The sequence below is a fragment of the Lynx canadensis genome, chromosome F1 (genome assembly GCF_007474595.2).
Source record: "Lynx canadensis isolate LIC74 chromosome F1, mLynCan4.pri.v2, whole genome shotgun sequence".
Classification (NCBI taxonomy): domain Eukaryota; kingdom Metazoa; phylum Chordata; class Mammalia; order Carnivora; family Felidae; genus Lynx; species Lynx canadensis.
In genome coordinates, this window is record NC_044319.2 from 124,087 (window position 1) to 139,335 (window position 15,249).

At 38.4% G+C, this 15,249-nt stretch overlaps 1 protein-coding gene across 1 annotated transcript in view; it reads left to right on the forward strand.

Annotated features, from left to right (window-relative positions):
• The window catches only part of LOC115505017 (ankyrin repeat domain-containing protein 26-like), a 56,215-nt gene that overhangs the window by 22,911 nt on the left and 18,055 nt on the right, over positions 1-15,249 (forward strand). Inside the window, exons 6-11 of the mRNA XM_032591863.1 lie at positions 2,282-2,495; positions 4,336-4,510; positions 4,743-4,880; positions 7,015-7,161; positions 11,043-11,113; positions 11,443-11,589. Coding sequence (XP_032447754.1) covers positions 2,282-2,495; positions 4,336-4,510; positions 4,743-4,880; positions 7,015-7,161; positions 11,043-11,113; positions 11,443-11,589 — 892 coding nt within the window. The remainder of the gene's footprint in view (positions 1-2,281; positions 2,496-4,335; positions 4,511-4,742; positions 4,881-7,014; positions 7,162-11,042; positions 11,114-11,442; positions 11,590-15,249) is intronic.

Below are 15,249 nucleotides of genomic sequence, written 5' to 3' on the forward strand. Positions count from 1 at the left end.
TGGTAATATATATATATATTTTTTTTGCTTGAAACTGTTTTGTCTGCTATTCATATAGCCACTCTAGCTCAGCCTTCTTTGGTCAAGTGTTAGTGTGGTATATCATATTCCTGTCTTTCGAACAAATTTCTGTCTTGACATTTAAAGTGCATTTTGTATAGGTGGCATCTAGTTGAGTCTTCCTTTTTTATCCATTCTGACAGTCTGCGTTTTAGTTGAGGCTTTTAGACCGTTTTCATTTACTGTGATGTTTTTGTTCAATATATGAAATTTATTGTCAAATTGGTTTCCATACAACACCCAGTGCTCATCCCAAAAGGTGCCCTCCTCAATACCCATCACCCACCCTCCCCTCCCTCCCACCCCCCCATTAACCCTCAGTTTGTTCTCAGGTTTTAAGAGTCTCTTATGCTTGGGCTCTCTCCCACTCTAACCTCTTTTTTTCTTTTTTCCTTCCCCTCCCCCATGGGTTTCTGTTAAGTTTCTCAGGATCCACATAAGACTGAAAACATATGGTATCTGTCTTTCTCTGTATGGCTTATTTCACTTAGCATCACACTCTCCAGTTCCATCCACGTTGCTACAAATGGCCATTTACTGTGATTTTTGAGATAGTTGATTTGAATATGTCATCATGCTGTTTGATTTGCATTTGTCCTATCTGCTCCTCGTTCCCGTTCTCTTCTCTTTCCGCTTTCTTTTAATCGAGTAATTTTTATGATTCAGTTTTATCCATTTATTTATTTATTCATGTATTCATTTATTCATGTATTCATTTATTCACTTATCTATTTAGGCTTCCTAGCTAGAACTTTTCAGTTTTGCTGCTTTAGTGGTTGGTTTAGGGTTTATAGTCTATGGCTTCAGCATCACAGTCTCCCTTCCAGTAATGTTATACCACATCGTATAGAGTTTAGGCAAATCACAAGAGTTGACTTCCATTTCTTCTTTCCTAGACATATCCTTCCTGGGTCAGTGGGATTATAGTTTTCATGAGGTTTAGGAAGATTTGGGCCATTTTTTTTTCCTGTCCCTTTCCCCTGCCTCTTTGGGCAATTGTATATTTCCCAGTTGAAGTTTTCTCCCAGGTTTCCAATGTTAAACTTCAGTCCTTTGTTTTGTGATGTCTAATATGTGTTTATTCCTACCCATCGTATTGTTCATGGCTAACATAATTTACGTCTCTGTAAGTACTATTTGGTTTTTAAAACAATAGCTCCCATGCCTCTAGTTATCTTTTCATGCTTTGTTTGGAGATATAGTTAAGTTACTTACAAACAGTTGGATCCTTTAGTCTTGCTCTTACAAATTATTGGATGAATCCAGAGTGGTGATCAGCCTAAGGCAAATTATGAGTTTTTCTATCTTAGCTAATGTGAATAGATACTGTCCCTCGTGCTGTGGGAGCACCAGGCAGTGTTTCCTCTACTCTTTTCAGATTTTTTTTCCCTTGATGACTTCCTTCCATGTATGCACTGGTTGTTACTCTGCTGAATAGCCAAAGGGGACCCTGTGCAGATGCCCAGGGTTCTTTCTGTGTCCTGCTTTCTCCTCTCCTGGATGCTGACCTGTCGTCTCTATCTGCCTTGACTTCACCAGACTCTCAGTTTTGCCACCACGACTCAAGGAGTCTGGTGAAATCTACTTAAATAATTTATGTCTCCTGTGTCGTAGCCTGAAAACTCTCTCAAGGCAGTGAGCTTGGGCATACGTGTTAGGCTAACGTGTTTTGTTTTCAGGGATCATTGTCCTTCGTTGTCTGAAGTTCTGTGTCTTGAAAATCATGTTAAAATTGTATTTTGTCTGTTTTGTTTTTGCTTGCTTCAGGTAGGAAGATCAATCAGTACGTGTTACCCCATCTTGGCCAGAAGCAGATTACAGTGGAACTTCGGCACATGCTCTAGACTGTCGAGAGTGCTTGTCTTCCTCCTTTGCTTAATTGTCTCCTGCTCATCCTTCATTCCTCAGTATATTTATCTCTTCCTCAGGGACATCTATCTTCCTTGGGCCCAATCTAGATCAAGTTATGATCACAGAACTCTGTCTTCTAATAGGAACTACCTGAATTTAGAATTACCATTTGAGTTGTCTTTCTCCCTCACTAGACTTTAAGCTAATCGAGAGCCAGGGGTCTTCTCTATTGCATCTGTAGAGCTGAGTATAACATCTTCCATTGAAGGTATATATTTACTCAATGTGTGAATGAGTGAATTGAAGATGCACAGGCCTGTATATGCAAAAAGTACTCATCTATTTCATTTCTGTTTCTTCTCTGATGCAGATTATGCTGGCTTCTTGAAAATCCAAGATATACGTGTTTCCTATGAGAAATTAAGGAAACTTAACACAAATCACTGTAAACTTCTTATGGGAAAAATGACGAAAATGGACAAAATGGTTAGTGCACTACAAAACGAGCTACAGGAAGCCAAAGACATGATATCACGGTTAGAACATCAAAAAGTGGAATGGGAACGTGAATTCTGCAGTTTGAGGTACAGCATCTTGGCTTTAAGGAAATATTTCAACTGTTTCCTTTTATACTACAGATGTGTAGGGGCAGTTTTGTAATTGCTGACTTACCTTATGGGATTTTCCTGGAAAGAATACTTGTTTAGTGTTGTGAGGTGTGCGATTCTTGGCAATAACACAGCAAGTTCTTAACAGTGAATACTTCTAATACTTTAATGTATATTCCAAATCACAATTTTAATGGCCATATGAAAGTCCACCATAGTCCAAGAAACATCATTATTTAAGAGATTGAATTCTGCTTGTTTTTCATCTCTCTGTATTTTAATTAATGCTGTCAGGAATGTCTTTTATATAAATCTGTTTCTACATGTCTGGTTACTTGCTTGGAGTCAATTCTTCAATATAATGTAATCTGGTTAAAGTATAAAAAATTTTAAAAAGGTCTTTGATCCATATTTTTAAATTGTTCTCAGGAAAGTTTATATTACTTTCTGTACCTACCAACAGAGTATAAAATGGTCATTTTTCTCAAGACAGTAAAATCCGCCAAAATTGATTCCGTTTGCTTCTTAACATGCAGGGGTTAAAAGGTAAAGTGGGGGTGCCTGGGTGGCTCAGCTGGTTAAGCATCTGGCTTCGGCTCAGGTGATGATCTCGTGAGTTTGAGCCTTGCTTTGGGTGGGCTCGAGCCCTGCTTTGGGTGAGCACGAGCCCCGCTTCGGATGAGCTCCTCTTCTCTCACTCTGTCTCTCCCTCTCTGTCTGCCCCTCGTGGGATTCTGTCTCTCTTTCCCTCTCTCCACCCTCACTCACTTGCGTCATCTCTCTCTCAATAAAAAATTTAAACAAAGTAAAATGGGGGCGCCTGGGTGGCTCAGTCAGTCAAGCGTCCGACTTTGGCTCAGGTCATGATCTCAGGGTTCGTGAGTTCGAGCCCCACATCGAGCTGTGTGTTGTCAGTGCAGAGCCCACTTCGGATTTTCTGCCTCACTCTCTCTCTCTCTCTCTCTCTCTCTCTGTCCCCCCCCCTTTGTTTGCATGGGCTCTCCCTTTCTCTCTCAAAAATGAATAAACATTAAAAAAAGTAATACGGAAAGTGGTTACTGAGAAGTTTTTTCAGCATCTCTGTCATAGGTAGATAAAATTAATTCAAAAGTGTATGCTGAAAGGTCATATTACTCTTTATTGTTTACTTAATTAATACGTATCCTGTGTTGTTCTAGAAGGGATGTTTAAGTGATTCATAAAGTAGGTAATCATCAACAAGGTAAGTTGCAAGTGTTGTGGAAGAAGAAACAAAAAGCATAGGCAACAGATATTAGACTCGTCAGCGTAGTCTTGGATGACAGTAATCTGCACGTGTATGTTGTGTAAACAACATCCACAGATGCTCTCTTTCACTGCACATCACTTTGGAGGTACCTGTAAGGTTTCGTCAAGTGGAAATTTTATTTCCAGTGAATTGATAAACTTGCTTATAAACAGCAACTTCTCTTTTTAACGAGAAACTGAATTATCTGTCCTATGGAGGAATAATTATACCTGTGGGAAAGGGGGTAATTTTCAACTCTAACTTTCCTGGATAATTTCAAACTTCCTTTCCTACAACACCTACCAGAGTTATTACTGACTAAAACTAACGAAGTTGCATAATGCTTTCTCCTGGCTTCTTTTCAACTGTATGTATGGTTTGGAAGACATTGAAGTGACAAATTAAAAACATGAGCCCTACAAGGAAAACGATTGGAGACCATAGAAATTTTTCATTTGGATAATAAGCCAACTTATGTGGAACCAGATCATAAAATGAACTTTTTATGTCTAACAAAACAAATTTTAAAAGAAGCACATGTAATTGCAGATGTACCTTAAAACAAGAAGAAGAAGAAAGAAGAAATGCTGATATGTTATATGAAAATATTAGGGAAAAGTTAAGAAGAAAAGAAGACGAATATAAGAAAGAAGTTGAAACAAAACAACAAGTTGAACTCGCTCTTAGAATGCTAAACACGGAATTGAAGGCCACAAAAAATCAGGTAAATCAGTCTTTGATAAAAACTGTATTTCCATCTATATTACATAGTGTAATAGCATACATATATATTTTATAGTATCCCTTTGACTCAATATATATTCTTTAGGTTTAAAATAAATTAAAACATGGGATTATGTTCTTTTGAACATTTTTTTTAAAGTTCTCCTCTTCAGCTTTTGACCTTCTTTTTTTTAACGGTATGAGACCAGAATCATAATGAAATGTGTCTCCAGGTTGTAGAAGAGCGCAGTGACACTCAGTGGCAACTTTCTCCAGAACAGAAGGCCAGAGTCTTACAAGATGGAAGTCTAAACAATCTCTTTTGCAAGCAAAAGGAGCTAGAAATGGCTCATAAGAAAACTAATTCTAAGGTGTCTTCTTTAGTTATTTTGAAGTTCATGTGTGTATGTATTTGTATGCATTCTATTTTTTAGTTATTGTTACTTTTTTCTCCGTGTGTATGTGTGTGTGTGTGTATATATACATATGTGTGTGTGTATCTATATGTATATATATATATATATATATATATGTACATATGAAACTGAACTCTGATCATCATGGAAACTATAGAGGATTTTAAAAGCACATATATTTAGCGGAGGGTCATGGGGGACGGTGGCATTTTTGCTTCACTGGATAAAATAATATTCTTGATTAAATGCATTGTCTGCAACAACTAGTGACATTCATAATGTCCTCGTCCAAAGAGAGGCTTTTATTACTTTCTGTAGGAATTGATGAGCTTTCCCTAATCTCAAAACTATTGCTACTAGCAACATGTGTTTTAGTTTTGAACAGTTACTTCACTGCCTTGATATATTAATAGTTTAGGTGAACACTTCCGCTAATGGACAGGAGGACAAGTGTAGCCAGTTCACTGATCATATTTTCGGTATCAAGTCTCCTACTTTTGAGAAAAGTAACACTTTTGCTTCAAGTAGCATCCTATTTCATTACAAGGAACTTTTGATAACAATGGTATGCTGTGGTATATACTTAATGATAATTTATTGATAGGTATTTTATTCCTAATAAAATAGCTGAGTGTATTTCCCCTCCTTTATATTTATTACTGTTTTCAACATGAAGAGGAAATGCAAGTTATTGCAGCAGTAAATCATCTCATGGTTTTCTAAGAGATGTATGAATTTCACCTTATTTCCTATGAGTATTTTGAAATACAAGACTTCTTTCGTACTTGTGTATTTACACTAGAGAAGTGGCAGTGGTTGGTGCAAGAGCACTAGTTGTGGACTGAGAAGACCTGGGGAGAGTCCTGCAGCTCACCGTTTTAATCTCTCCATTCTAGAATTGTGATAACCAAATGAGTTCATTGATGTATGTAGAAGTGTTTCTATTATAGTACAGTGCCTAGATTTTTCAGTTATCAATAGATATAATTCTTATAACTGACTATAGAAATGGTAGCAAAGTAGATATCTATGAAATATTCTCAGGAAAGAAGAATTTTAGGAAATTTAATCTGTCCGAGTATATGCAGAGCTAAGGATTTTACTGTGGGGTCGCTGTGTTCGATATCTACTGTAAACTCAATTTTTAAGTATAGTCAGATTTATTAATCTTTTATTGTAGGCCTTCTGGTTTGTTGTAAATCAGCGAAAGGCTTTTCCAATTCTGAGATTCTGAACACTTTTCTCACAAATTCTTTTTGACTTTCATGCCTTCATTATCTTCAGTTAAAGTTCTGAACTTTTGGGAACTTATGCTTGTCTAAAATTTGAGATTTGGAGCCAACTTTATTTTTTTTCCAGTTGGATATTCACTTTCTGTAACCTACCTTCCTTCCTTCCTTCCTTCCTTCCTTCCTTCCTTCCTTCTTTTCTTTGTCTTTCTTTCTTTCTTTCTTTCTTTCTTTCTTTCTTTCTTTTCATGTTTCTTTATTCATTAGAGAGAGAGAGAGAGAGAGAGAGAGAAAGAGAATGCAAGAAGGGGAGGGGCAGGGAGAGGGAGAGCGAGAATCCTGAGCAGGCTCCTGACTGTCAGCACAGAGCCTGATGCGAGGCTTGAACCCACAGAATGTGAGATCATTCCCTGAGCCAAAATCAAGAGTCAGACACTCAACCAACTGAACCACACTGGCACCCCCTGCAACCTTTTCATTGTTTAAACACAGATTATACTTTCATTTCAAAGAAAATCATGATACTGCCATTTTATTCAGTGCTATCTGAAAATGTGCTTGGTTTTACTTAGCTTTCTGATAATCATGAGAAAACACAAGAAAAACCACATGTTGCAGGACGAAATTGTCGTGCTGAGACTGGAAAGAGACACCATAAAAAATCAGAACTAGGCAGGGAGATAACACCTTTTGTGTCTTTAACTGAATTCAGTGAACAGGAATGTGTATGTGTTACAAAACGACGGTGAATTGATGTATGTGTTGATATTTCTCAAAGTACGTATGTGAGAGTTGTCTATTATTAACATAATTTAATAATAAGATGATTTAGAAAATCAGTAACAGAAATGTCTTATTAGGTAGTTGCGAGACAACTGCAACAAGAACTGGCTGATACTCTGAAGAAAAAGTCTATGTCAGAGGCTTCCCCAGAGGTTACGTCATATCTTCGTCTGGAAGATGAAACACGGGATCTCAAGAAGAAATTAGGTCAAATCAGAAGTCAGGTATGTAGCAAATGTAACCTGTCAACAGCTAACTTATAGCTGGTTAAATAATATAAAGTGTTTTAGGATACCAATTTCCATGGACCGCTTTCTTTGGTATTTTCATTATAATTAATTTATTATGATTTTAGTATCTTTACAATGCATTTATTTCGTAAACTTCTGCCTCTCCTTCTCCTATTTGTGTTATACATTGTTTTCTTATAATACTTACTCTTAGGAAAGTTGAGGCTTTTGTATCCTTCCTCACAGAAATTGAGAGACTTTTTTTGTTCTTTCTTTAATTTAAAATTTTTTTTACATTTTATTTATTTATTTTGAGAGAAAAAGAGTGAGAGAGAGTGTGTGCATGCGTGTTAACAGGGGAGGGGTAGAGAGAGGAGAGAGAGAGAATCCCAAGCAGGCTCCATGCTGTCAGTGTAGAGCCAGTGTGAGGCTCAGTCTCATGAACCATGAGATCATGACCTGAGCTGAAAGCAAGAATTGGACGCTTAACTGACGTAGCCACCCAGGTGCCCCAAGAGACTTTTGTCCCCTACTAAACAGTGTTTTTTAATGATATCTCTATTACCATGATGAGGCAAGCTGGGTCAAATCAGAAGATAATGTTTAATGGGATGTTTCAGATAATTGTCTTAGTTCTCATCTTCACTTTTGAGAAGAATGCATATTGATTTCAGGATGACTTGTACAGAAAGATCGCTTAACAAACCACTTGAATTTCGGCATTTCCTTCATTTTCTTTGCCTTTTAGACATATTGTCAAAGCACGGAAATATTCAGATCATGTATAGTATGGGCGCCCAAAAGCGAGAGTTAAGAACATTCTCTGTGTCCTGCCATTGGGTTTTTTTAAAGCTATTTTGAGGTACAAAACACATACCATAAAAGTCACCCATTTGCCACGCACAGTTCACTGTCTCTGTGTACACTCGTGCAACCATCACTGCCATCAAGTAGAATGTTTTCGTCACCCTGAAAGGAAACCCTTACCCGTTGCCCCCAGCCTCAGGCAACCACCAGTCTACTACTTGGTCTCTCAATGGAGTTGCCTCTTGTGAATATTTCATATAAGTGGAGTCACACAACGTGTGGTACTTTGGGACTAGCTACCTTTACTTAATGTTTTCTGGGTTCATCTGTGTTGGTTACAGCTTATATTAGTGCTTCATTTCTTTTTATTGTCAACAGTACTCCATTGTGGGTTAAGACCCTTGTTCATTCATCAGTTGATGGACCTTTGGGTTGTGTCCACTTCTTGCCTATTAATACTGCTGCTTATGAACATTTATGTAGTTCTTGTGTGGACACCCGTTTGTAATGTCTCTGCCATCAGATTTTATCCTCTGAGTTAATTGGGTTGATTTCACCATCTCTCAGCCGTTACGCATGCTGTCCTTACTGTCTTTTTAGTTTCTGTTCCTCTTGAGTAAACCTATGTTATTCAGACTTGGCTCACAGTCTCCTTTCCAATGAACTTTCTCTGACTGTTCTAACTCCCATTAGCTTTAACTCTCTTGACACTTGTCATCTAGCCTGTGCAGAACAATTCACTCCTTTGTTTGACATTGTTTTTATTTTTTTCATGACAGGTAATTTCGTCTTCCTAAGTATACATTTAAGGGATAGTAATCTTTGATATGTGTGGTACTTATCCTTGTATAAATTGAAAATACTTTAACTTAACAGTTTTTCTGATAAAATTAAGTACTTTATACCGTATCAATAAATTCTTCTTGGAAACATTGGTATAGCAAAGCTTTTATTCTAAATGTATGCTAAGAAATGAAATACTAAATTGAGGGGTGCCTGGCTGGGTCCAATCCGATCAGAGTCTGCCTTTGGCTCAGGTCATGATCTCCATGTTCTTGAGATGGAGCCCTGCATCGGGCTTTCTGCTGTCAGCAGAGCCTAATTGGATCTGTTGTGTCCCTCACGTTTTGCGCCACTCAGACTCGTGCTCTGTATCAAAAAATAAACGTTAAAAAAATGTGTGTATATCTCTATACACACACACACACACGCTTATATAAGTAAAACTATTAATGAAAGCACTTAATCAAATAGAGGAGAAATGTTCAATCAAATGTTTAGGTTTTTTTTCCCTCTCACTATGAAAAAGCATGCTAAATTTGTCTTTCTTTCTTACACAGCCAGAACTGTGATTTACAGATTTGTATTACTTTACCAAGGCAAATATCTGGGGACAGCTTTTCTGATATGCTTTTACCACAAACCCTTAATCTCTTCATCAGAGTACATGCTAAAGCAGCCTAACGTAAAGAGTATGGACATGAAATGATTGAGGAACTTTAGTTTCGCAAGACTCATTTATTTCCATGTCAGTGGCTTTCCCTTGCCTCTGATGGTCCTGTAAAGGATCTACTACTCAGTCAAGGAGGTGCTATTTGTACCGTAGTCTGTGAGCATTGTGCACTCAGTGGTATAGAGAGGAAGTAAGTTAAAAGGATTATAAGTGGAAAAAAGTACTGTAGGCTAGTGGCATTGGCAAAGTTTTTTGAAGTACTGAGGAAATATTCTGGGCCTCATGCTCCCCATATGCTACCACTTGCGGTGGAATGAAGAATAACTTCAGTATAATTTGTATGGGGGAAAACTTGTATTGGCAGGCCACCTGCCTAAACTATCATGCTACATGCAGACACTTAGAGCTATGTGCCACGTACCCTTCTAAGTTGTTCATCTATTATTTCCTAATGTAATCTTCCCAACATCCCAGTGGGGTAGATACTATTATCATTTATTTTGAGATCACTTTTTTAAAGTCCTTTATTTTGAGAGAGAGAGACAGAGAGACAGAGAGATTTTGGGGAAGGGCATGTAGGGAGAGAGAGAAAAAGGGAGAGAGAGAGAGAGAGGGAGAGAGAGAGAGAATCCCAAGCAGGCTCCTCACTGTCCATGCAGAGCTCGATGTGGGGCTCAATTACATGATCCTGTGATCATGTCCTGAGCTGAAATCAAGAGCCAGACACTGAACCGACTGAGCCACTCAGATGTCCCAGTAGGTGCTATTATTACCTTCATTTTACAGATGCAGAGATTGAGACATGGAAGTTTTAGGTAGTGTGCTCAAGGTCATACAGCTCATAATGAGCAGAACTGGGAAATCAGACCCAGGCATTCTGGCCCCTACTAGGATATTGCTTCTCAAATTCTTCCATGAAATATCTTGTCGCTGAAAACAGTGTGTTCAGTTTCATAATCACGAGAATAGGAACGTAATTCACCTATGTGAATATGTAAAATCATAGTTGATGTGGTGCTTGGAATATGAAAATAGAAATGTTTACCATAAGGTAAATTCCTATATATCCTCCATTTGACCAATAGATACATTTGTACATTTATGTGATCATATATAATTTAAAAACATTAACGATGTTATGTTTTTGTAGGAGAGTAAGGTTGGTAAACTATTCTGTAAGAGTATTGAAACATTTCATCTTTGTAGGCCATGGTCTCTGTTGTAGAAGCTGAACTCTTTTGTTATGATCTCAAAGTAGCCATCAATCAGCATGTAGAGGAGAGGGTGGCTGGCTCCAAAAATATTTTACAGCGGCGCTTGGGCGGGTTAGTTGGCTGAGGTCCTGACTCTTAATTTCCACTCAGGTCATGATCCCAAATCCCACATCATGAGACCGGTCATGAGACCGAGCCCCACATCAGGCTTCGCCCTGAGCTAGCAGTCTGCTTACAATTTTCTCTGTCTCTCCCTCTGTCTCTCTTCCCCACTTCTGCATGCTCTCTCTCTCTCTCTCTCTCCCTGTCTCTCTCAAGTCAAAAAAAAATTTAGTTAAAGAAACAGATGATGGTTTTCTACTAGATTTTCAGTGGTTAAAGTAATTTTTTCTCTATTTTAGTTGCCAGAAGAACAGGAACGACATGGAGAGGCCGTAAGATATGCTCAGGAGATGAAAGATCATGTGCAAAAGTATAATTTAAACCTCACAGAAAATAACTTGTTTATTTATAAAGCAGATAAACAGTGTAGTATGGAAATGTATTAGTTATGCCAGTATATCATTGTTAAGCTGGATACAAATTCCAGCTTTGAGCTATTTTTAAATGCAGAATTGTGGCATATTATCTCTGAATTTTGCACCTTATCCACAAAACACGATGAGAAAAATGGCACAATTCCCAAATCTTCCTCTTGACAAAATTTTAAGGATTTCTGTAATACCCTCATTTGTTCAGAAAGTATGTGATGTTGTTTTAAATTTATGGGTGAGAATAATTATCTTAAGATCTGCATTTTAGGCTACAGGTTAAAAATGCCACACAAGAAGCAACCATCAAACATCAAGCGGCCCAGATTCAAGATCCTGAGAACAACGTGATAAAGACAAGTTTGGTAAGTCGATCTCTTAATGTCTGTCCTACTGAAAAAGAATCCGTATTTCACTAGTAGTAGTACATAAGAATGTTTTGGATCCCATGGAAAATCTCACTGCTGCAAAGGTTTGGTTGATATTGTTCCTACTTGCTACTAGTGATGTAATTCTTCTATATAGATGAAGTTGATTGAATTCATAAAGTAATGATGTTTATAGTGAGATTTTCATAAAAAAACGTGAGAATCTAAAAAAAGCAACATTTTATATATACCACATTGAGCATTTTAGTCCACCTTTGGCTACTGTTAATAATGCTGTTGTGAATGTTGGCATACAGATGTGTGAGAGTCCTTGCTACTATTTTTCAGCGTGTTTCCAACGTCCCCAATCTTTGAGTGATCATTTGATCTTGAATTCTGACATTCTCTTGTAATCTCATCCCTTCAGTGAGAGTTTGAGAACGGTTTATTTTAATGATGATTTGTTGTAATTTGTAATTACAAGTTTGCAATTTATTCTCTTCATTAACAATGACCAGCAGATCATTATGCAAACGTCCTTCTCAAAGGAATGGACTTTTCTCCTTGTTGGATTTTGTAATGGAAAAGAAATGCCAGTGAAAAGGGAGAACTGGTTTCTCTGTCAGAGACTTACCTAGTAACATAGTGCTCCTACCATTGCAAGTTCAGACTCATTTTTTTTTTCCATTCAAGTGAGTTAACCAGACTTTCGGAGATTTCACAATTCAATCTCAGAAAAGACTAATGTGCCATTCAGGATTCTCATTTATTCATATCTAGTGAAACCCCAACTGTTTTCCAAGCAGAACAGTGAATGTCATCCCACTCTCACCCTCCTTTGGAGGATGCTCATCGTAAATCCTAAGCTGGAGCAATGAGGTAGATACACTGACCAACTCGTTTCTGTCAGTCACAAAAGTTATATAATATACATGCAAGTTTCATTAGACAGCTATACCCGTCAGGGGAACTAGAACATTCTGTTGACTGGTCCTTTTTGTGGCTGAAGAGACATTGAAAATTATTTTCTTTTCTAGATGTCTTATAAATGAGTCAAATAGTAACAGGGAACTTTTCATGCGAGTAACATGACTCTCTGTTGTTCAGTCTTCTATGAATGCGAGTCCTAGGCATTGTCCTGCTACTGTGTCCTAAAGAAATCATTAAGGTCTCAAAAACTAAAATTTGTAAGAATATCCGAAACTGATGAAGCTTATTAAAGAATAACGAGGGATTTTCTGTAGATCCCTATAGAAAGGAATTAAGGTTATGGCATGAAATTGTCTGCCACTTTAAAGTGTTCCCTGTGAAACAAAAACTTAGATAGCTTTCAGCCAACTCAGTCCATAGCTCTGACTTCTCTAGAAGGTCCTTATCTCCTGAATCCCCAACCAGAGGCTTCCTGGGTTGAGAAATTTTTTGGTAGGGCGGGGGGTGTTACTCTTTTTGTTGTATCTTTAGTTTTATTTTTGTTTAATTTGCATCCCAATTAGTTAGCATTTAGTGAAGCAATGATTTCAGGAGTAGATTCATTAATGCCCTTTGCCCATTTAGCACATCCCCCCTCCCACAACCCCTCCAGCAACCCTCAGTTTTTTCTCCATATTTATGAGTCTCCTGTGTTTGTCCTCCTCCCTGTTTTTATATTATTTTTGTTTCCCTTTCCTTTTGTTCATCTGTTTTGTCTCTTAAAGTCCTCATACGAGAGCAGTCATATGATTTTTGTCTTTCTCCTACTAATTTCACTTAGCATAATACGCACCACTTCCATCCACGTAGTTGCAAATGGCAAGATTCCTTTTTTTTGATTGCTGAGTAATACTGCATGGAATATATATATATAACATCTTCTTTTTTTATTTTTTTAACGTTTTACTCATTTTTGAGACAGGAAGAGACAGAGCATCAACAGGGGAGGGTCAGAGAGAGGGAGACACAGAATCTGAAACAGGTCCAGGCTCTGAGCTGTCAGCACACAGCCCGATGCGGGGCTCGAACTCACGGACTGCGAGATCATGACGTGAGCCAAAGTCGGCCGCTTAACCGACTGAGCCACCCAGGCGCCCCATACCACATCTTCTTTATCCATGCATCCATCGGTGGACAGTTGGGCTCTTTGCATACTGTGGCTATTGTTGAGAGTGCTGCTATAAACATGGCGGTGCATGTGTCCCTTCGAAACAGCACATCTGTATCCCTTGCATAAATGCCTAGTAGTGCAATTGCTGGGTCGTAGGGTAGGTCTATGTTTAGTTTTTTGAGGAAACTCCATACTGTTTTCCAGAGTGGCTGCACCAGCTTGCATTGCCACCAGCAATGGAAAAGAGATCCTCTTCTCTGCATCCTCACCAACATCTGTTGTTGCCTGAGTTGTTTATGTGAGCCATTCTGACAGGCGCAAAGTGGTATCTCAGTGTGGTTTTGATTTGTATGGCCATCTGGATGTCTTCTTTGGAGCAGTGTCTATTCATGTCTTTTGCCCATTACTTCACTGGATTACTTGTGTTCCGGGTGTTGAGTTTGAGAAGTTCTTTGTAGATTTTAGATACTAACCCTTTATCTGATATGTCATTGCAAATACCTTCTCCCATTCTGTCGGTTGCCTTTTAGTTTTGGTGATTGTTTCCTTCACTGTGCAGAAGCTTTTTATTTGATGAGGTCCCCCTAGTTCATTTTGCCTTTGTTTCTCTTGCCTCCGGAGACGTTTTTGAATAAGAAGTTGCTGTAGGCAAGATCAAAGAGGGTTTTGCCTGCTTTCCTCCTCGAGGATTTTGATGGCTTCCTGTCTTCCATTGAGGTCTTTCATCCATTTTGAGGTTATTTTTTTGTGTGATGAACACCTTTTTATGTGAACATGTTTTGATTTCTCTGGGTATATACCTATAAATACAGTTGCTAGTTCATATGGTAACTCTGTTAAATAAACCTTTTTTGTTTGTTTGTTTTTGTTTTGTTTTTTCAACCTTTTGAGGAGGGGCAGGCACCTGGGTGGCTTCAGCTGGTTGAGTGGCCGGCTCTGATTTCAGCTCAGGTCATTATCTCAGGGTTGTGGAATCCAAGTCCTACATTGGGCTCTGCTCTGAGCATGGAGCCTGCTTGGGATTCTCTCCCTCCCTCTCCTCTGTCCCTCTACCCACTTGTGCACTCTCTCTCAATAAGTTTAGAACAATTGTTTTTCTAGTTTTAACCTTTTGAGGAACTGCCAGACTGTTCCAAAGTGGCAGCCAACATTACATTTTCATCAGCAGTTTTTGAGAGTTCCATTTTCCTATTCTTGCCAATGTTTTGTCATTATCTGTTGCTTTTATGGTAGCAATTCTAGTGGGTATGAAATGGCATCTTGTGGTTTTTGGTTTGCATTTTCTTAGAACTAATGATGTTGAACATGTCTCTTTTATTTTTGAGAGAGACAGTGTGAGGGGGGGGGGGGGGGGGGGGGGGCAGAGAGAGAGGGAGACACAGAATCTGAAACAGGCTCCAGGCTCCCAGCTGTCAGCACAGAGCCTGATGCGGGGCTCGAACCCACGAACTGTGAGATCGTGACCTGAGCCCAAGTCAGAAGCTTAACTGACTGAACCACCCAGGCACCCCGAACATCTCCCTTTGAACGTGATTATTATCCATTTCTGTATCGTCTTTAAAGAACTAATCCATTCTTTTGCCCGTTTTTATATTGGATTGTCTTTTCATTATTGGAAGAGTTATTTAAA